The sequence below is a fragment of the Natrix helvetica genome (genome assembly GCF_964273705.1).
Source record: "Natrix helvetica genome assembly, chromosome: 12".
In the NCBI taxonomy this organism is placed as follows: Eukaryota; Metazoa; Chordata; class Lepidosauria; order Squamata; family Natricidae; genus Natrix; species Natrix helvetica.
The window spans coordinates 13054618-13077074 of NC_138556.1; the positions used below are offsets into that span (position 1 = coordinate 13054618).

The 22457-nt window shown below is 44.6% G+C and overlaps 1 protein-coding gene and 1 long non-coding RNA gene across 3 annotated transcripts; one reads left to right on the forward strand and one right to left on the reverse strand.

Moving 5' to 3' along the window:
- Positions 1-1441: 1441 nt before the first annotated feature.
- LOC309397975 lies at positions 1442-10005 on the forward strand. The gene is made up of 3 exons (XR_014176340.1): positions 1442-1986; positions 9414-9588; positions 9795-10005. It is a non-coding gene; the product is annotated as an uncharacterized lncRNA (long non-coding RNA).
- Positions 10006-11569: 1564 nt separating this feature from the next.
- Positions 11570-17707, reverse strand: RAMAC (RNA guanine-7 methyltransferase activating subunit). Of its 2 annotated transcripts, none has more exons than XM_081964530.1 (4): positions 17579-17707; positions 15364-15511; positions 14035-14211; positions 11570-12348 (listed from the first exon to the last, which is right to left on the reverse strand). In XM_081964530.1, the coding sequence occupies exons 2-4, from the start codon at positions 15498-15500 to the stop codon at positions 12147-12149; spliced, it is 516 nt and encodes a 171-aa protein (XP_081820656.1). In that variant the 5' UTR covers positions 15501-15511; positions 17579-17707; the 3' UTR covers positions 11570-12146. The 2 variants fall into 2 exon arrangements, with proteins under 2 accessions (XP_081820656.1, XP_081820655.1); XM_081964529.1 differs by having other exon boundaries at positions 17583-17678.
- Positions 17708-22457: the final 4750 nt, after the last annotated feature.

Below are 22457 nucleotides of genomic sequence, written 5' to 3' on the forward strand. Positions count from 1 at the left end.
TCCCTGCAGCCTGAAACGGTTGGTCGTCAGGAGGCCTGACAATCAGCTGCTTGTGCTAATCAGGCTGTGTCGAAACTGAAACTGGCTGTTTGCTGCAAGGAGGCAAATTGCTGGGAGGCAGAAGCAGATTTTTTTTCCTTGTTTTCCTCCCCAAAAGCTAGGTGCGTCTTATACTTCGGAGCATCTTCTACTCTGAAAAATACGGTACTGAATTATTTTTCCAATAGGAGCTGACAGGTTGAGGAGGGAGGTAGATTGAGCAATAACTCAGCTTTCCAGATACTTAACTCTGTATTAAGCATTTAGCTTGACTTGGATCTCGGAAGGATGGAAGGCTGAGTCAATGTTGAGCTGGTCAGAATCGAACTGCTGGCAGTTGGCAGAATTAGCCTGCAATGCTGCATTCTAACCACTGCACCACGACTCTTTTAAAGTGTGGAAAAACAGTCATAAATCCCTTTTTCTCCAGTGCCATTTTAATTTTGCTCACTAAATGAATGGTGGTTAAGTCAAGAACCACTTGTATTGCCCAAGTTATTAAATGGTGATGAAACGTATCTCTTTTCCTGAGTAAAAAAGTTCTTAAGCTTGATGAGAGACTGTGAAGCTGATGTCACTGCTTGGGGTCCCCTGCCGTGAGAGAGATCTGGAGCAGCAAATAAGTAGATTGATCTACACCCTTAGAAGCAAAGAGAGAGAAAACCCCGCTGAGCTTAAATTAGACTGCACAGAAGCTTCTACAGCTCTCAGTTAACATTGAAGCCTTTGCTATTATGGTTAGCTCTTTGGGAGAAATTTCACAGCCTTTACGGCATCTCACTCTGTCTGGGGTCCACAACCTCTGGTCTAAGGACCGGCACAAAAACATGTTCCATGGCTTCCCTACTTTATAATACCACTTTATAATACCTTGGTATGGCCACATTTGGAATACTGTATCCAGGTTTGGTTGTCACGATGTAAAAAAGATGCTGAGACTCTGGAAAGAGTGCAGAGAAGAGCAACAAAGATGATTAGGGGACTGGAGGCTAAAATATACAGTATGAAGAACGGTTGCAGGAACTGGGTATGTCTAGTTTAATGAAAAGAAGAACTAGAGGAGACATGATAGCAGTCTACCAATATCTCAGGGGTTGCCACAAAGAAGAGGGAGTCAAGCTATTCTCCAAAGCACCTGAGGGCAGGACAAGAAGCAATGGGTGGAAACTAATCAAGGAGAGAAGCAACTTAGAACTAAGGAGACATTTCCTGACAGTGAGAACAATTAATCCGTGGAACAACTTGCCCCCAGAAGTTGTGAATGCTCCAACACTGGAAGTTTTAAAGAAGAGATTGGATAGCCATTTGTCTGAAGTGTTGTAAGGTTTCCTGCCTGAGCAGGGGGTTGGACTAGAAGACCTTCAAGGTCCCTTCCAACTCTGTTATTCTATTCCCGTTCTATTCCTATTCCTGTTCTGTTTTGTTATATCCTTCCCTATCCTATCCCTATTCTATCCAAATGGTTAAATACTTGTGTAAATTATCATCTACTCCAGATTCCATCTCTAGTGCAGAAAAAGAGGTTCCACCATTACTTACTCCACTAAAGGGGGCCCTTTCTCCAGAATGCCACCCTCCTTCTGTCATTTCCACCCCCGTGGCCCCAAATCTCATGCCGTCTATTTCATTCATCTGATGCTCGTGGTATTTGCAAGCTCTAATCATGCCCCCGATGTGTGGGGGTGTTGTTATCTTCTGCAGCGAGGCAAAACTAACACCCTGTAATTACTGTGAGAAGCTGCCGGAGTCCCTCTGCTCTTCCAGCCAAGCAATCCGAGGGGAGCGCGAAAGGGAGGGAGAGGAGAGGCTCTTTGCAAAGGTGAATGGATGCCAAAGGTTGCAATACCTCCCGCCATTCCCATGATGCTGAATTGCTAAATCAGTTCGAAGAGAGCATGAAGCCTTTCGCTCTGGGAGCATCCACGTTCAACCTAAACTGCATTGAAGGTTGGTTTCTATCCCTGAGAGTGTAAATATACTTCGAAGAATAACAGTGAGAAATCAGCTTCTCGTGACCAATGCAAGGCAATCTGCGTTTGTGATTCCTTGCCAAGGGAAAATGGACTCCCGGCCTCTTATTTTAAGCTCTTATCCGCTGCCTTGGCTTTGAGATGGGATTTCATCCCATTCCCACCCTCCCTTTTATTTCCCTTATTGTTCGTGCCGCTTCCTCATTAAAAATACCCTGCTGGCTGTTTTTGAGCGAAAGATTTTTCCTTTTAAAAAGAAACCCCTCCCAAATCCCCTTTTTTAAAAGTATAAAATGATAAAATGTTGGTTTTATTAGGAATTTTGATTACAACAGCAGCAGCAACAACAACAAATACAATCTAAGCTTAGAGAAAAAGGCAGGAAAAAAGAAGTGTAGGAAGAAAGAAAAAGAATAGAATATTGAAAACGAAAATAAATCTATGAAGAAGTGACTTCCCATCTTCATCACAAGTAGAGGCGGTCCTTCAGTTATGACCACAATTGAGCCCAAAATTTACGTTGTTAAGTGAGACATTGGTTAAGTGAGATTTATGACCATTCTTGCCACAGTTGACACTGCAACCGTCATAAGTATGAGTCAGTTGCCAAGCATCCGAATTTTGACTATATGGTTGTGGGGATGCTGCTAAGGTCGTAACTGTGAAAAACGATCATAAGTCACTTTTTTCAGTGTCATGTAGCTTTGAACGGTCACTGAGCGAACTTTTGTAAGTCAAGAACTACCTGTATAAAATAACTTAGTACCCCTGTACCTTTTGTCAGGCTATAGACATATATCTCTTGATTGCATATCTCATCCTTTATCTATAAAATCCATAAAACATCAATTTTCCAACCCAGGTGTCAGCAAAAAAAAAGGCAAAACTTTGCCCCCCAAAAATATAATGTCTTATTTTAGTCTTGATCAAATAAACCAACGTTATATTTGTTCCTTTTCCTTCGAAAAATCTTTAACCCAATTTAATATTGTCACAGGGTTGGATTTCCTTTTAGTTCTTTTTTTCCCCCAAAGGTTTAACGAGCCTCTTGTAGATTTCAATAAGAAAACGTTTTCCAGTTCCATTCTTCTGGTTTGTCATTTGTATTTCCCCTTTGATTTTTAAAGCTTCAGTTAGTTTCTTTTATATGTCCAATTAAGTATCCTCTTCCAAATCATTCTCTGGGCCTGTCATTTGTGGTACCTCTGAAATTCTTGATGTTTTTGCCCCCCAAGCTGATTTCTTCTTGTTTGCTCCTAATTTAAGAATCACTTCTCTGCTGGAAATGGTAGCAACGGTACACAGATGACCACTTTATGCCGTACTGCTATGCCCCAAGGGTGAATTATGCTTTTATTACACAGTGCACCATTTTTCTATCTCACTAGCTGTTCTTTCTGGAGGTTTTTATTAGGAAAAAATCAACTTAACATTGGCAGGTGATTGCATCAACAGATTTGGAGTTTGCCACCTGCATCTTCCTAAACCCTTTTTTGCCCTTTAGATCTTTATAAATAGGAAAACTGCTTCTTTGAAATTTTAAATGTCTTGCTGTAAAGCCTTTGAAAAGGGAGCACTTTGGGGAAATACAGGTAGTTCTCAACTTCTAACAGTTCATTTAGTGAACATTCAAAGTTACAACGGTACTGAAAAATGTGACTCCTGACTGTTTTTTCACAGTTATGATTTTTGCAGCCTCCCCATGGTCAGGTGTTTTCTGACCGAGGCTTCCCAAGAGCATGAAGCAAACTCCTTGTCCTGACAAAAAACCCTTTTATTAATTTACAGTGAATTCTGGTGATTCACATCCAACAAAGTCTTTCAAGAGAGGATATACAGTCACAGACCTTATCTGGCTTGGAGAGCTGCCAGGCCGATATCTGCAAACGTTGGCAAGGGGTCTCGGAGAGTCACGAACTAATTAAGCGAACTAATTGTCTCCTGCAAACTCCACTCCCCTTTCGCTCCTCTTTTATTTCCTCTGGGAGGGGCCATTTATCGTCCGCCTGTGGTCTTACTCCCAAGTCGATCCATGTTCTTTAGCTGTTTCCTTCGTCTGGCATCTCTGCACATGCGCACACTGGGAACAGGCTCCAGCTGTTCCTCTGCCTCACTGATATCTGACTCTGAAGGTAGCTGATAACTGGCATACGGCTCTGTCCCCCTCTCTGCCTCCGACACAGAGCCCTCATCAGAGCCCTCCTCAGCCTCCAGGACTGGCCCATGTTCCTCCCCAACCTCCTCACTGTCCCAATCTGCTCCTAGCTCTGCTGGCCGTTGGCGGTCCATAACAGTTACTCACTGACCCACTGCTGCAATTCACTTAACAACTTTGGCAAGAAAGGTCGTAAAATGGGGGGCGGGCGAATCTCACTTACCAATGTCTCACTTAGCAACAGATATTTCAGGCTCAATTGTGGTGGTAAGACGAGGATGACCTGTACAAAGAAAATCATTTCTTTAAAGGCCGAGATGGGATGCAATGGGTGAGAGTAGAAGAACAAAAGATGGACGACCGACGCACAATTTGGGCATCCTGACAATTTCAGGGTTTACTTTCTTTGTTTCAAACGTCTAGTCTTCCTTTACTTTATTCCCTGCACTTAAATGCTGACGGTGTTTTGTTTGTTTTTTAAATTTCATTTCAAACCTAATTTCAAACCTTTATTGCCAGTGCGATTAAAATGAACATCCTGTTCGCCCGAACCGGTCCAAATCGGCGGAATCCTTGGATACACAATCATGGCAAGAGGATTAAATACGATTTGATTCGATCATGTGCCATTTAAGTCCTCCAAGAGGTTCTGGCCCCGGTGAGATGGGCCGAGCCTCCCTTAGTACACTCCCCTCCCCAAGCACACAATACAAGAGTTATTTAAATGCCACCGTTGTTTTACAATCCCCCCCCACACGTTGTTCTGCTCACCCTTGCTGTAATTTTCCTTGTCTTGTGGCCTGGGGCTTTGAAGGTGACCGTCCCTTGCTCACCTGTTCAGAAGGTAGAAGAGGCTTAACAATAACTGTGTACGATTGTGCTCGTGAAATATTTATAGGCGCCTTTCGGCAGCAAATCTATCTCAGGAGGCGAAGCAAACAAAGGATAAGGATAAAAATAAAACAGGGCATTAATGATTTATTCTAGTACCCGTTTAAAATGCCAAGAGTGCTAGTCCTCCTGTCCTGGCCCTTCCCTGAGGTACTTCTTGGCTGATTCCTCGCCAGCTCATCTGACAGAAGTAAACCGTCCCGAATTCTCCTTCCTTCCTTTTTGACGGCTAAAATCCCGGAAGCCAGTAAAGAAAACCGGTAATTCAGGATCCAAACAGGGAGGAATGTTGCAAAAAAACCCTTTGATTGTGTCCTTTTCGCTTTTGTGTGGTTTCTGGGAGCCCGTTGTTTTGTGTAATGGTGGATGGTGCAGGATACACACAGGGGTGGGGTTGAAAAATTTTAGCAATCGGTTTTCTGCCCGGTTGCTGGGTGGGCATGGCCAGCCTAGTCAGCCTCCTGCACCACGGCGGGGGGTGTTTTTGCCCTCCCTCGGCTCCGGAGTTTTTCCTTGAGCCTCCGGGAGGGTGAAAACAGCCTCCTCTCGGCTCCACAGACCCTCTGGAGGCTGGAAACAGGCCCATTTTTCACCCTCCCAGAGCCTCCATGCTCTTACGTGCACTTACCTCCCATCCAAAACGGGCCGCGTGGAGATTCCTGGGGAGGGTGGGGTCAGCCAGTCCTTGCAAGTACTGTTCGGTGAACAGATTAAAATGAACATCCAGTTCACCCGAACTGGTCCAAATCGGCTGAATCCCTGGATACACAATCATGGCAAGAGGATTAAATACGATTCGATTCGATCATGTGCCATTTAAGTCCTCCAAGAGGTTCTGGCCCAGTTTGCTCCTTCTGAGTCTTCCAAAGATCCATTCATCACCATTTAAACTTTGCTGCTGTTCATCATCTATTCTCTTTCTTCCCGTCTATCTCAGTATCAGAGCTTCCTCCAAAGAGTTCGGTCTTTGTCCGCAGTGGGATGATTTGAGCCTGGTAATATATGCCTCAAGTGAGAACTCTGTTTTGATTTGCTTGATAGAATAGAATGACAGAGTTGGAAGGGACCTTGGAGGTCTTCTAGCCTAACCCCCTTCTTAGGCAGGAAACCCTACACCACTTCAGACAAATGGTTATCCAACACCTTCTTTAAAACGTCCAGTGTTGGAGCATTCACAACTTCTGGAGGCAACTTCTGTTCCACTGATTAATTGTTCTAACTGTCAGGAAATTTCTCCTTAGTTCTAAGTTGCTTCTCTCCTTGATTAGTTTCCACCCATTGCTTCTTGTCCTACCTTGATGACCCATTGGTTTGTTTTCTTGGCAGTCCACGGTAGTCTCCAAAGTCTCCTCCGATGTCCAAAACGCCCATATTCTTTCTACCCTAACCAAATAATAGAGTTGGAAGGGACCTTGGAGGTCTTCTAGTCCAACCCTCTGCTCAAGCAGGAGACCTCTACCATTTCTGGGAAATAGATGTCCAGTTTCTTTTTAAAAAACCTCCAGTGACAGACCCCCTACAACCTCTGAAGGCAAACCTTTCCACTGATTGATTGTTCTCACTGCCAGGAAATTTCTGCTTTGTTCTAGGTTGCTTCTCTCCTTGATTAGTTCCCACCCATTGCTTCTTGTCCTGCTTTCAGGTGCCTTGGAGAACAGCTTGACTCCCTCTTCTTTATGGTGTTTGGAAGCCGTCGGGGTCTGGATGGGGGACAACAGACTCAAACTCAACCCCTCCAAGACCGAGTGGCTGTGGTTACCGGCACCTCGGTTCAGCCAGCTGACTCCATCGCTGGCCATAGGGGGCGAACAATTGTCCCCTGTGGAGCGGGCGCGCAATTTGGGCGTCCTCCTTGATGCCCGGCTGTCAATGGAGGACCATGTGGCAGCCGTGGCAAGGGGGGCGTTCCACCAGGTTCGCCTGGTGCGCCAATTGCGCCCCCTACTGGACCGGAGTGCCCTGCGCACGGTCACTCATGCGCTGGTGACGTCTCGCCTGGACTACTGCAATGCCCTCTACATGGGGCTTCCCTTGGGACGCATCCGGAGACTGCAGCTAGTTCAGAACGCAGCCGCGCGGGTTATTATGGGAAGTACACGTTACTCCCACGTAACACCTCTCCTGCGCGAGCTGCACTGGCTACCTGTGGCCTTTCGGGTGCGTTTCAAGGTATTGATCACCATCTTTAAAGCGCTCCATGGCAGAGGACCTAGTTACCTGCAGGATCGCATCCTACCACACACGTCCCTGCGACCTATCCGCTCACACAGAGAGGGGCTCCTCCTGGTGCCGTCTGCTAGTCAATGCCAGCGGGCGACACCTAGGAGTAGATCCTTCTCTGTGATGGGCCCAACCCTCTGGAATGACCTCCCCCCAGACATTCGAACTACCACCGACCTCCGTTCCTTCCGGCAAAAGTTAAAGACTCACCTGTTTCAATCAGCTGGCCTGGCACTTTCTTAGTTTTTACCTCCCAGGGATTTATTTTATTTTAGGGTTTGGGGTTTTAATTGTGATGTTTTAAGATTAGATTTATTTATTTCTTAGTACAGCCTATTTCCCCCTCCAAATGTATCTTAAATGTAGTTTAAATGTATTTAATTATTATGAATGATTTTATTATATTGACTGTACACCGCCCCGAGTCCCTTTTTGGGAGAGGGGCGGTCTAAAAATCTAAGAAATAAAATAAATAAATAAAATAAATGGCAGCCCCTGAGATATTGGAAGACTGCTATCCTGTCTCCCCTGGTCCTTCTTTTCATTAGACATACCCAGTTCCTGACTAGACTATCCTGTGTCCATGTGTAATAAAAACGGGAAGCCAAAAAAAACCCCACACGCACACGAGACGGGATGCAAATGACAAGAGCAAGCTTTGGATTTCTTGCAACCATGCACCCACCACACATTTTTGGAGCCCAACATTCTGATTTCAGAAAACAAACTCTTAGTTTTCCTTTAAAAAAAAAAAAAGTTATCAAAAGGACAAGTCTTCTACTCCGTTCCTTGAAGGTCAGTGCCCAGAAAAACACTTGGATTGCCTTTAAAAATAGAACATGAAGATAGAAATATTTTAAGCGGTTGTTTGAATAAAATACTGCGTAGGTTATACATGTTTTCGAAAATAATGGAGACAGGTTAGAGGAAATGACTTCCTTGGCTCCGCTTCTAGAAAAAAAATTAAAAAATAAAAATAAAACCATTCAGGGTGGAAATGCTTGGAGTGAGTATCCTGATTTAGCACTGATTTGCATATAATTATATATAGCTGGCAAGGGCAATTCCAGGCATGTGGGAAGAACCGGTGCCTGCTCTCGCCTAAGGTTTTAATTTGTCTCCTTTGGGTTCTAAAGGGGAGAAAATTGAAGAAAGCAGAACATTCGACTTTTCCTCGGGGGTTAAAAGGCATTATTGCAGAAACAGATGGCCTTCAGCCTGGGTAATGGGGAAAAAAAACTACCTCAGTCGCTGCTCCAGTCACCGTAGCTCAGCCAAGCCACTTTTAGGCTAATTGTGAGCACGAATTCGAACAAACCCAGCTGTCCGATAACTTGGAAAGAAGCCACGAGGCTGGTCTGCTCCATCATCTTTATTGCCTTTTTAAAACGATTTGCCTTTTGTGGAACGTCATTTTGATACCATGCTGGCTTCTGCGCCCTGTCTGTCCAAAATTTAGGATTTGGGGAAAAACTGTTTGTAAAAGACAAGATGGCAGGTGACCATCTTGTGGACTGTCGGCCGCTGGACCCTCCAGAAGCCAAATCAGATGAGGGGGAGGAGGCGTGGGAAGTCAGGGTCAGCATCAAGGCAACCTGAGAGCGCCGAGGGGGAAGAGGGAGTGGAGCTGGCAGAGATACAGACAGAGGCAGAGTCTGGACCGTCCGTCATCCCTCAGACGGAGAGCCAACAGCCCCTAGGTCTGGAGGGGCTGACGCGGAAGAGGAGGAACAGCTGAGTCCAGTGCCTGACGCACGCATGTGCAGAAGGCAGAGGAGAGGAGAGCAGTGGAAATCTATGGGCTGGTCCTTGGGAAGTAAGAGCCACCTCTGCTAGCGAAGCCCCACCCGAGTTGTGGGGATAAAAGACACTTCCAAATTTGCACTTCCAAACACTGTCTGGAAATTAAGCTGAGATCTGTGAAGGGAGAAGACCACACGTTAAGCAAAACCCACAGCTCCCAGCTTCTCTAATGCTCTTTTGAACAGTGCGTACATCTCGTAAACATAGCCTGACTTGTAACCAAAAGCTTTTTTAGTCATTCTTTTATAAGGGGAGGGTTGTGTTTCTCATCTTCTCTTGTTTATACAGCAGCCTTCCCCCCACCCTTTTTTTTTATCCTTCTCTTGCTGCAACAGCAGTACATCATGGCATTTACACTCGGAGGGCCCCAGCAAATCTGTTTGCCATGCACCCTGCTGAGGAACTTAATCAAATGGCATTAAAAGGCTCCGTTCTTCCCACACTAATGGAGCTTTATCAGATCGGCTGTGAAACCGAAAGATATCTAGGCATCTCTTGATAATAAGGCAGGTAAGACTTTAGCTCTCTGCTCCCTGCTTAAATCACGGTCTTGTATCAGTCAAGGCACCTGTCAGGCCTGCAGAGGCTCCTTTAAGAATCTTTGGCCTGCCACACTTTCTTAAAATTTCCTATGCTGTTTCATTAGTGTAGTAATTGGGAGGGGGGGAATAGAAAGGAGTAGGATTGTGGAATGTGTCGTTGTGATTCTTTTCTAGAAGCCCAAGGTCATCTTTTGTCTCCGCACCTCGACATTTGACCGGAAGAAGCTGGGTGGAGATGCCAGCGTGGAAGAAAAGGATTGGGGCATGTGATTGATTATGGGTGCGGGGATAAGATCATGAACTTTCAACTGGGTGAACTCTCAGGGTGTAAATCAGAGTTGGAATTCCACAGATGTGCCAACATGCCTGTATATTAAATCGGAACTTTAAGGATGATTCTGCCTTGGACTTTGATTTATATCTGCATGGTATTTGGAACGCTGACAGCACCTTGAGTTAGCCACCACATTTGGCTGTCGTACGAAAGGGTAATAAAAAGTTGTTCCGTGGTGGGTTCTATTTTTATTTCAAGGCAGAGCTGCTAATGGGATTTTCTGAGTTTTTCTGTGTGTCAAACAGACCTGGCTCATCCATTTTGCTAAGTTAGCGCTGTATTAAATAAATTGCTGGGGTGGGAGCCTTGTAAGCCATGAAGCAGAAGTTGCCAGATAACCCTTTGGGGGTTGAAACAACCCATCACTCCAAGCAGCACATGTTGTGGCTTACTGGGATAGACCGGGTGTCAGCAACCTGCAGCTCCGGAGCCGCATGCAGCTCTTTCATCCCACTGCTGTGGCTCCCTGTCGGCTGAACCCACCACTGGCTGGCCCTGCCCCTCGCCTCTCCTTCCAGCCACTCTTTGCGTGGCCTGACATGAGAGATGAGAGACAGAGCGAGAGAGAGACACACACACTGCTGTGGCTCCTTGTCAGCTGAACCCACCACTGGCTGGCCCTGCCCCTCGCCTCTCCTTCCAGCCACTCTTTGCGTGGCCTGACATGAGAGATGAGAGACAGGGTGAGAGAGACACACACTGCTGTGGCTCCTTGTCAGCTGAATCCACCACTGGCTGGCCCTGCCCCTCGCCCTCTCCTTCCAGTCATTCCTCGCGTGGCCTGACATGAGAGATGAGAGACAGAGCGAGAGAGATGCACACTGCTGTGGCTCCTTGTCAGCTGAACCCACCACTGGCGGGCCCTGCCCCTCACCCTCTCCTTCCAGTCACTCCTTGTGTGGCCTGACATGAGAGATGAGAGACAGAGCAAGAGAGAGAGACACAGAGAGATACCTGCTTCCCACAGAAAACACCGGGAGCCACAAAACCTGGGTAGGCATGGCTGGGTGGGGTCATGTGACTGGGTGGGAGAGAGTGATGTCAAGTTGGCCACATTAGGGGTTACTGCCAGTTAGGCGCGCCAAAATTTTTGCCCATCTCCTCTGTGAGACATGTTGTGATTTCTGTAGCTTTGGGAGAGTACGTGGCCCTGTCCTTGGCCGTTGTTAAGTGAATAGCTGCAATTATTAGGTCAGTAATATGGTTGTTAAGTGAATCCGGCTTCCCCATTGATATTTGCTTGTCGGAAGTTTGCTAACGTTGATTGCGTGACCCTAGGCCATTACAACCGTCATAAATATGAGTCGATTGACAAGGGTTTCAATTTTGATCAGGTGACCACGGGGATGTTGCAACGGTCGTTAAGTGTGAAAAACGACCACAAGTCAATTTTCCCAGTGGCATTTGTAACTCTGGAAGGTCCCTAAACAAACTGTTGTAAGTCGAGGACTACCTGCGCTAGCGGTGGCCTTTGTTTTGCTTCAAGAATTCCGCTGAGCAAAGGTTGCACGTCGAATTAAAAAACAACAACCCAGCCCTTTCGTTGTCTCTTATTCCATGTATGATAATCGCCCAGTTTGGCTGAAATTCGAACAGAGATACAACGGGGACGCCGTTCAATTATAACAAATTTTGCTTTAATGCAAAAAAAACAAAGCAGGCTTTCGATGCCGCACGTTTTACAATCATCTCCCTGTTTGTGTGACATTTTAGCTTAATCGCTTGCAAATTAAAACCGGGAGGGTAATCGCCTTGCACAGATAAACACGGGAACAAGCCGGAGCATAAACAAAATAAAAGCCACAAATGCAACCAAGTATTTTTTCCCCCCTCCTATCATGACATATTACTGATATTCGTCTCGGTCTTCGTCATTGGGAACAAAGCTGCATGAGTCGGGAAGGAAGATCAGCTCCCCTAGGCCAAAATCGGATTCTCCCAGTGGCTCCGTTTTCTTCTTAGCAAATGACAGACGTCAAGATAAAAAAAACAACACAGCGGAGTAACGAACTCATAGCTCCTCTCCTGTAACGTCACCGTCTCTTGTCTTCTGGGTTAAACGCGTTGCCTATTAACACACAAAAGATTTCTGCGCAATGTGTGAACGTTTGAAATATAATAAAACGAAGATTGCCTTTAGAACCCCGCGGCCGCCCTCGGTTACACCGAAATGGCCAAGGCAGGCTAGCGTGCTAGTAGCGGCCGTACCGCGGCTCCTGGAAATAGGATCCGTAGCCGCGCTGCGGCCAGCCATGTTGTGAGTAGGACTGCTGTCCGTGTTGGTGCTGCTGGTAGTTAGCGCCGTAGCCTTTTTCGTGCCACTGCTCAGATCTGTAGCCCCCCGGGTGGTCGTATCGGGGTCCCCTGTTTCGGAATTGCCGGCTATCTCTGAATCTGCAAAAAGGGAAAAACGGCATGGTGATGTCAGAGCTGGAAGTCATCTTTGACCTTCGGGACTTCAGGACTGCCATCTTTTCTACGGTGGGAAAATGGGAGTGAGGATTCTACAGAGTATGGGTGATATATACCGTATTTTCAGAGTATAAGACGCACCTTTTTCCCTAAAAAAAAGAGGGTGAAAATCTGGGTGCGTCTTATACACTGAATACAACATTTTTGGCCTCCCAAAACCCTGCCCCCTTTGCAAAACTGGTTGTGCATAGCTTTTAGAAGGCTTTCAGAGAACTCCTGGGGGCTGAGGAGGGCAGAAATGAGTGAAAAACGGGCCATTTTTTGCTCAGTTTTGCCCCCCCCCCCCAACCCCTAGGAGCACTCTATAAGCCTCCTAAAGCCTATGCCTGCCCTTTTTTTGGACAAAGTGCAAAATCTTTTTTTTTTAAATTTGCCTCTTCCACACCTGTTCCGACTGGCTGGTTTGGCATAATTTACAACGTCTACCCCCCCCTGGCATATACTTTTTACTGGCTTTTAGAGGGATAGTGTATAAATTGTATGATATTTTAAATTTTATATTGTTTATTTATTAGCTGTACAGTTTTGGTCTATTTTATCCTCCTCCTATGCATACATGTATTTTATTTGGTGTTTTATAATACGGACTGTACACCGCCCCGAGTCCCTTTCGGGAGAGGGGGCGGTATATAAGTGCTAATAATAAATAAATAAAATAAATCTTGGTGCATCTTGTCGAAAAATACGGTAGTCAAAATAACATTCCTTTCTCAGAGAGCCAAGGCCACCTTACCCTGCAGCTGCGATGGTGTGACCGCGAGGCATCTCCAGTTTTGGACGGTGTATGATTGGACTGTGTGATTGACATGTGGGTGCTGGGCAGGGACTTGGACTTTCTTTTGGGGGGGGAACCTGGAAGCTTTCAGATTCGAGTTTTCCCAGATGTGCCAATAAGACACCTCTAGTAAAATGGAACTTTGAGGAAACTCAAGCCTCGGAGTCTTCTTTTGTTGGGGGTGTTACTTGGGGCCCTGAGCGCTGAAACACAAGATTTATTTTCAGAGTTACATCCCCAATATTACTCCAGCACAGCACATCCGTTTCGAAGAAGCAAAGGATTACAGATAGAACTTGACTTACGAACCATTGAGCCTGATATTGATGTCGCTACTGTGAAACATTTGTTAGGTGGGGTTTCGCCCCATTTTACGACCTTTCTTGCCCCATCTATTAAGTGAATCGCTGCAGTTGTTAACTTAGTGACCCGGTTGTTAAATGAATCCCCCCACTAATTAAACCTGGTGTCGCTCTGGGTAGTTCCAAAGCTGACGTCTCACCATTTCTCACACAACCACTGCAGCATCCCCACGCGATCCAAATTCAGACCGACTCACATTTATGACGGTTGCAGCAAAGTCAATGGGGACTGCAGACTCATTTAACGCTCGTGTTACTAAGTTGACAAACGCAGTGATCCCCTTAACAAAAAGTTAGCCAGAAAGGTTGGAAAACGGGGTGGGGGGACTCGCTTTCACAAACATTTCACTGAGCACAATTGGGCTCAATTGTGGTTGTAAGCCGAGGACTCCCTGTACAGTGTCCACGTTTTCCCATCCATACAATAAACACTTCCCCCCCCCCCCCCAGAAAAAAAAGCAGCTGCAATACCGATCTCTGTATCGCTGGTGACCACCCGATCTATTTCGCCAGTCTTCTACTAAGGGAGGTGGGTCAGTGGGGCGTTGAACGTACTTCTGGTACTCCTCATCTTCGGAGGTGAATCGATGGCCAAACTTATTTTCGTAATTCTGGAGGATCTCCGACACAGATGGCGCACTCGCGTCTCTGAAAATTCAAAAAGGACCTCATGAAAAGTCTGTAAAAGTTAAGACATTAAAGTTACCGACTGTTCTGACTGAGGCTTCCCGAGAGCATGAAGCAAACTGGGAAAAGGCTCCAGCTGTTCTTCTGCCTCACTGATGTCTGAATGTGAAGGCAGCTGATAACTGGCATATGGCCCTGGCCCCATCTCTGCTCCAACACAGAGCCCTCATCAGAGCCTTCCCCAGACTCCAGGACTGGCCCATATTCCTCCCCAACCTTCTCACTGTCTGAGTCTACTGCCAGCTCCTGCTTTCTAACCTGGTGCCTTAGCCACTAGACTGATAGGCCTAATGTTGCTTGTCCGGTTGTGCCCGTATATTGTATGAACTTAGCTACCTCGATCTTAAACCATGAATCTGTTTGCAAAGCTAGACTATATTAGTTTATTCAAAAGCATGGATAAATAAGCCGTAGGTCATCCATAAATACCGACAGCTGTTTACAGTTTTATTAACATTACCATTTATATAAAGGTTTTCCAATTTTCCCGCGTGGAAACCACGTGCTCTTAAAACAACAGCATTTGGAGAGCAGCTTACAAATAAAATGATATTTAAATTAAAAAAAGTAACTGAAATGTATAAACAGGGACAGGAAAGCAATAGACATTGTGGTAAACATATTAGAGGCCCTATAAATAAATCAAGTTGTTATTATACCCATTGCACAGGTCAGGATGTAGCAAATACGGTGGGGCAGCCAATTCAATTACTGGAAATTGTCTCTCTAATCTTAGACATAATATTTGGTCTCTTTGTCTTTACGCACTTGAGCACGCAGAATAACACGGGCAGATAAACTTTTATAAATTCTCATCTGACCACATCTGTAAACCATTAACATAGGTAAAAGCACATAACCACATTTTTTTTAATCGGGGAAAATGTGGAAGGAATTTGCATGTTGATGTATAAAGCTATTTCAGGATATGCACAAAAACAAATACTTTTTAATCCCGACACATACAAATTCAGTCATTTAAGATAAATGGACGTTAACCACTGTGAAGCTAGCTATATTTAGACTTTATGGCTTGCTCTGCATTCTGCTATTGTGACTCCCCACAGTCATTCAACAAAAATTTTAAGATAAGGAAAATGTTAACAGACAGACCTGTCTATCCAGTCTTCAATTATAGGAGGTGGATTGGTACAACGCTGTAGGTATTTTTGGTATTCCTTATCCTCTGTAGTGTATCGATGAGCAAACATACTTTGATAATTCTGAACCACGTCAGTGGTGAAAGCCATTCTGGGAGTCCCTGAAAATTTATATTAAAAAAATCCCACCATCTGTTATTTCCTGAAAACAAAACACCTGTGTGAAATGTTACATGTGATATAATTGACAATCTGGCCATAGAAAACCAGTTCAATGTAAGCAGTATTTTCTATATTAACTCAGCCTTCCATCCTTCCGAGGTAGGTAAAAGGAGGACCCAGATTGTTGGGGGCAAGAGGCTGACTCTGTAAACCGCTTAAAGGGGAATGTATAGCTCTATGAAGCGGTGTATAAGTCTAAGTGCTATTGCTATGTCAAGCACTATGAAGTGGTATATAATGCTAAGTGCTATTGTAAGCTAACTCTGCCTACTGCCAGCAGTTCGATCCTGACTGGCTTATGGTTGACTCAGCCTTCCATCCTTCCGAGGTCAGTAAAATGAGGACCCAGATTATTGGGGTCATTATGCTGATTCTGTGAACCGCTTAGAGAGGACTGTAAAGTACTGTGAAGCGGTATTTAAGTCTAAGTGCTACTGCTATTGCTATATGAAGTGATAGCTGTCCTTTAAGGACTGTTGAGCCCATAAAACATGTTACTTATTCTGCAAGAGTAACTAATGGAACACACTATTTTGTTTCAAAAAAAAAAGAGAGCAAAACAAACAGTAAAGTATTGTTTAACTATCCTTGTACGTCATCTTCAGACACCCTGTTGCAATGAGATATCAGGGCAATCTTAAGAGACATTGCAGAAGGCAAATTATCAAATTGTCAGAGCTGGCCAACAAAAATAATTGAAAGTAACAGTCAACCCCAAGGGGGAAAAAAGCTTGAATCAAAGCAGAGAAGAAATGGAACGGAATACTCGGACTCAAAGAAATGCAGCTTTGGAGCCAATGCCAAAGACTTCATTTCCCCTTCAACTATAGCCATGGAGGAACTTCATGAGGTCTGTTGCCTTGGGGATGAGCTTACTGGAAGCCTATTCACTTCTGAGTAAATCTGATCAGGACGAAACGTCAGAAGGGCAGGGAAAATATTTACAGTGGCTCACAAGAGAGCAGGAAGTCTAGCCATCCTCCCCTCTCCTTGCAAATATCCAGCAAATATCTTCTATTTTGAAAAGGATGCATTGATCTATGGGTAGTAGTTAAGGCATCAAGTTAAGAGACCAGAAGAACTGGAGTTGTAGTCCTCCTGCCTTGGAGACGAAGGCAGCTGGATGACTTTGGGCCAGTCACTCCCACCCAGCCCTGGAAAGAAAGCATAGTGGATGCATAATTCTACATGGATGTTTTTTGGAAACCAAAATAGGCTTCCCCTGATCGGTGTAACTGCTGTTATTATATTATTGTTCGCCCACTTACACATGCTCCGAAAGAAGAAAACCTTAACCATGTTAAAAGTGCTGACCCTAAATAATCACCTGTTTATAAACCCAGTACAAAGTCTTATTGACCCATGACTTGCAATTCTGATCAGAATGCTCAAATCCAAAGTAAGAAAAAAATGAGTGCAAAAATAGGAAAAAACGAGTGCAAATATTACATCAAAGACCACCACAGGGAAATAGGAACGTTAAGGATAAACTGGAACTTCCTAGTTTATTATCATTTTTATGCCATCAGAGGCAACCGGGCTCTGCAAAAGAAGAGATGGTGTTTGCCTTCCTGTCTTTGCTTCCCCCTCCCCTCCTCCCCAAGACCCGCAGCCGCTGCTGTAGATCCAGACATTACACAGCGGGTTTGTCATCATCACACCATTACACGAGTCAACGCCGGGGAAGGGGGTGGGGGTGGGGATAGTAAGATCAGAGGGAGGGAAAAAGAAAGCCCCCCCTTATCTGATCTCAGCCAGATCCCGCTCCATCCTGCCCTTCCCCCTCCAAACGCTCCTGGGAGCTGCAGAATCCTTGCAAGGTCCACAAGGACTAGCGCCTTGGCGCAAAAATCAAAACAACCCAGAAAAAAAAAGAGAGAGAGAGGAGACGCCAGTGAACGCCCGGGAGGCTGTTTTTAAAGGTTCCCCACCCCCAGGCTTTAAAATAAGCAATTATTACTATTATTATTATTATTATTATTATCATCAGCATCGCATCTTATTACCCACAAAGCGAGGCAAAGGGAAGAGATGCCCCTCGCCGTCAATCCAATGCCGGGAGACGCCTCCTTCCCTCCCTTCCGCCCGTTGCTTCCCGGACTTCCGGTTCCGCTTCGCCCCGCCTCTTGGAGGCCGGCCTGGAGGCGGGGCGCTGGGCGGGGCTTCGGCGTTGTATAAAAGGCAGGCTCTCCGCACGCGAGCGGTTGGTTCGGCTGTATTCCGGCAGCGGTCGGTGCTTCTCCCGCCTTGTTGGTTGCTTCGCTTTCTTTCCTGGAAAGCTTTAGGGATAACTCTCAGTTCCAGCGAGGAATAAGAATTAGAATAGAATTTTAATTTTAAGTAGAAGTAGTAGGAGAAGGAGAGAAGAAGGAGAAAAGGAGAAGGGGAGAAGTAGAATAGTTGGAAGGGACCTTGGAGGTCTTCTAGTCCAACCCCCTGCTTAGGCAGGAAGCTGCACACCACTTCATGTTCTTCCCCCCATTTGCCATTCGGTTGGCAGATTTTTCTTGGGATTTGCTGGGAGGCAAGGAGCTTCACACTGGAGAATCCCAAAGAGAACCTGGATGGAAGTGGGTTCTTGATCCCAGCCCCCTCCAGAAGCGTCTCCCCACACCCATTCAGAAAAATGCCCCCTCTGCTCCAGGGAAGAAGCAGGAGATGCTGCTCCCCCCCCCCCCCTGTAAGCATGCAGAAATAGGAAGAGTTCACGCTGCCAATTGGCAAAAGGGGCACCATCTGGGCACATCAGAAGACCTAGCATGAAGATGCTAAGCGTGGCTAGTTTTAATTCTGGCTTGTTTTCTTGTGTGTGGAAAGGTAGCCTGTTTGGTTAAGTTAGGAATTCGATGCAATCAGGTTTCCATTTAAGCATTTGAGAAGTAAGAGTCCTCAGCCCAACTGAACAAGTTAGCTTTCTAAAAGTTACAGGAATTGCCTGTGACTTTTAACTGCAGTGTTGGTGTCTGGAGTTTGTCTTAAGGCTCACCTTAAAATTAGAAAAAGGACAGCAATGCCCTCTGAGAAGGCTGACTAAAGAGCAAGGCCAGCTCTAAGCTAAAGCGGAGTCTTTGGCATTGGTCCTGGGCTGCTAAAATTAAAAAAGACTTCTTTTTTTTAAAAAAAAAGTTTTATTTGCTTTGTTTATATTATTTTCCATTTCCATCAAACTCTATGACTTCTGAAAAATGTAATAAAGTCATGTCTGACTCATCACGACCCAATGGACAACATTCCTCCAGGCCTTCCTCTACCATCTTATCCAGCACCATAGTTCAAAGGATGCTCAGCCTTCCTTATGGTCCAACCTTCACAGCCATGCATTGTAACTGGGAAAACCATCGCCTTGGCTATGCACACTTTTGTTGGCAGGGTGAGGTCTCTGCTTTTTAGCATGCTGTCTAGATTTGCCATCGCCTTTTAATTTCTTGGCTGCAGTCCCCATCTGCGGTGATCTTGGAGCCCAGGAAAATAAAATCTGAAACGACCTTCATTTCTTAAAACAAACAAAAAATTCCCAGTCTGTGATGGACTGAATTTCCAAAACAATGCCTATTAGAAGAGCCTTTCTTAACCCTGACCTTTAAATGTTAATTGCCTGTGCTTTCTTAAAGTTGTTTTTATGTTGAAGAGCAGACATTTTTAAAATGCATTTCTAGAACCTTTGTTTTTAGAAATGGGATTAACTCTTCTGTAATTTTAGAATTCTTCCCTTCCTTCTGCTTTCTTAATAGTACCTGTTTCCTCCCTTTTATAGTGATAATTTTCCGCTGGGGACAGCATTACTAAATTGGCATATGTTTCCCCACATAATGCTTTGAACTAAGGTAGGAAACATGGAGAATCTAATAGTTGATCAAGAACTCTAATTTAGATCACTCCAGATTGCAATTCTTCTTGAAGATTTGGGTACATTTTTTTGGATTTGACTTTATTACAGTGTAACTGATGTCATTTACATCAAGATAAAATCAAATCCCAAAAAGGGAATTCCTGGCACCCAGACAAATTATCCATCAGTAGACAGATAAATTAGATTTACAAACCATTCAAAAGTGATAATAAAAAGCTAAGGCTGTAGGCTACTGGAGTAGATGTGATCTGATCTTTATGTTTCTTCTTAGCTGTTTTATTTCTGATTTGAATGGTGTGTAAATCTGCTTTATCTCTATGTTTCTGTGGATGGCTAGTCTTGAGTGCCAAGCTTCTAGGAATTCTCTAATGTTCTTGGATTTAGCTTGGTCTAGAACAGGGGTCAGCAACCCACGGCTCTGGAGCCACACGTGGCTTTTTCATCCCTCTGCTGCAGCTCCCTGTTGCCCGTTGGCTCCACAATTAATAGGGCTTTTGGTTAGGACAGGTAGGGGAAAAAGGACGCCATGCTAGGAGACTCTGTGGTGGGGAAACCAGACTTCCGGTCCAGAATTGAACAGGGGGTTTCCAGTTAGGACCTTTGTGGCTCTTTGAGTGTTTTAAAGTTGCTGACCCCTGGTCTAGAATGCTCACACTTCCTCAACTGAAACTATGGTTGAGACCATGTTGTGAACTTTAGAAATGTCACAACATGTCTTCTGCTGGTTTGTTACGAGTTCATGGATGTTATGTACTGGTCTCCTGCCTGTCTTTCTAACATGATTGCTGTCAGAGTCTTTGCATGCATTGTATGTGTCCGTTGATCCCTTGTTTTAGTGAACGATACGGTGAAAAATATATAGCATCGTACCATTAGAAGGAAAGATTTCAGTCTACGAGTTGGGTGCCTATACATCTGCTCTCTGGATGCTAATTCCACGGATCTTGTTCCGACATTGTAGGTTTTTTTTCCAGTGTAGAACATGGATGCTTCACTATAAGAGAGGATTGTGAAACATGAATGCTTCACTATAAGAGAGGATTTACATCTGAAGGTCCAAGCCCTCGTTCAAGGTTTAAGTATAATGAATGTAATAATATGTTTGATTTCAGAATGTGGGCTCAGGACCCAAAGTTAAAGTAGAATATTCAGGGGATGTTCTGCTAAGCAAAGGATGCCATTATTGTTGTTGTTGTTGTTGTGTGATTCTTGCTATAGAAATACTATAAAAGATGTAACCAATGGCTTCATAGCATTATCAGTATGCATAGGAGGGTGCTGACTTTTTGAGCTTGCCCGGTAAAATACATGGGAAAATCCCATGGGGGGAAACCCACTTAGGGTTGGGGTTATGTCCCCATGAATTCGGAGAGCAAAACGGATTCTTAGCCCATCAGTATACTATTTTCCCTATCTACGTTTCCTAGGAAAATTTCTCATATTACTACTGATTTGTTCAATTTCTTCTTAAAAATAATAACAACACACACACACACACACACACACATCCTCATCAGATTCTAGTAAATGTGCTGCAAACAGAAGCTTTTCTCACTCTTTTTCTTGCATTCCTGGGGGAAAAAAGGGGTTATTTAATAGTCAGTTAAGATTTGAACATCACATTTAAAAGAAGCATAGTGTCAACGGGTACGTAAGGCTCGGCCTGAGAATCGCACTCAATATAAAAAGTAAATCATACGAACTATGGCATCGCTAGGCCATCACAGCTAGATATGATGGGATGGGATGAGGAAGTTGTTTTAGATACGTTCGCCAGCTTGCATTATTTATAAAAATAATAATAAAGGCAGGATAGGGAAAAAAAATCCATCTAGAATCACATTCTGGACCTGGAAATACATGAGCCAAATCCATGCAATCCCTCCCCCCCAATCAAAAACAATTGTCTTTAATGTGATGTCCTTTCCATATTTTGGAACAATAATTTCTCAGCGTTAACTGTCCAGACATATCTGGAAAATGACAGGTTGAAGGTAACTGATGTTGACTGTGTGCATAAGGGGAAAAGTCACGAGGCATTTTGGAAGTACACTTAAAACAGATGGACAAGGCAACGGGAAAGCTGAGCCAAGTATATAGCAGATGGACTTGGACGTATTTAAAGAGTTGGGTGAACATTACTTTCCTACTGGGTGAACAAAAATCGAAGTAACTAATCCTCAACCCAATTGAAAAAATAAAATAAAACAGACAATGGCTGTGTGTGTATGTGTGTGTGTGTGAGAGAGAGAGGGAGTGTGTGGGAGAGAATTGTAGAGAGAGATGGGGGGAACACAAGGCATACAAGATAAAAGGTAAATATTCCCCTGTGCAAGCATGCTAGTCGTTCCCGACTCTAGGGGGCGGTGCTCATCTCCGTTTCTAAGTCAAAGAGGCAGCGCTGTCCGAAGACGTCTCCATGGTCATGTGGCCGGCATGAATAAATGCCAAAGGTGCACAAAGCACTATTAACTTTCCCACCAAAGGTGGTTCCTATTTTTCTACTTGCATTTTTACATGCTTTTGAACCGCTAGATTGGCAGAAGCTGGGACAAGTAACGGGAGCTCGCTCTGTTACATGGTGCTAGGGATTTCGAACTGTCAACCTTTCTGATTGGCAAGCTCAGTGTCTTAGCCACTGAGCCACTGTGTCCCTTCACATACAAGATAGACATAATATAATCCTTATATATGAACCTGGATAGCCAATTGTCTGGAATGTTATGCTTGAGCAGGGGGTTGGACTAGAAGACCTCCAAGGTCCCTTCCAACTTTGTAATACTATTCTATTCTATGTAGACATGGAAGCCTAACTGTGCATTTCCTAGTTCTTGAAGAAGTAATTTCAGCAATTGCCTCTTGCATATAGTCTACTCATGTCATAGTCACCTTGGGCTTGGATTACTGCAGTGCTCTTTACAGGGGACTCCCCTTGGCAGCCACTCCAAAACTCCAGCTGTTCCAGAATGCAACAGTGCATGCAATTACATACACAGACATATGTTATGCTGAAATACCAAGGTACAGCCACATAA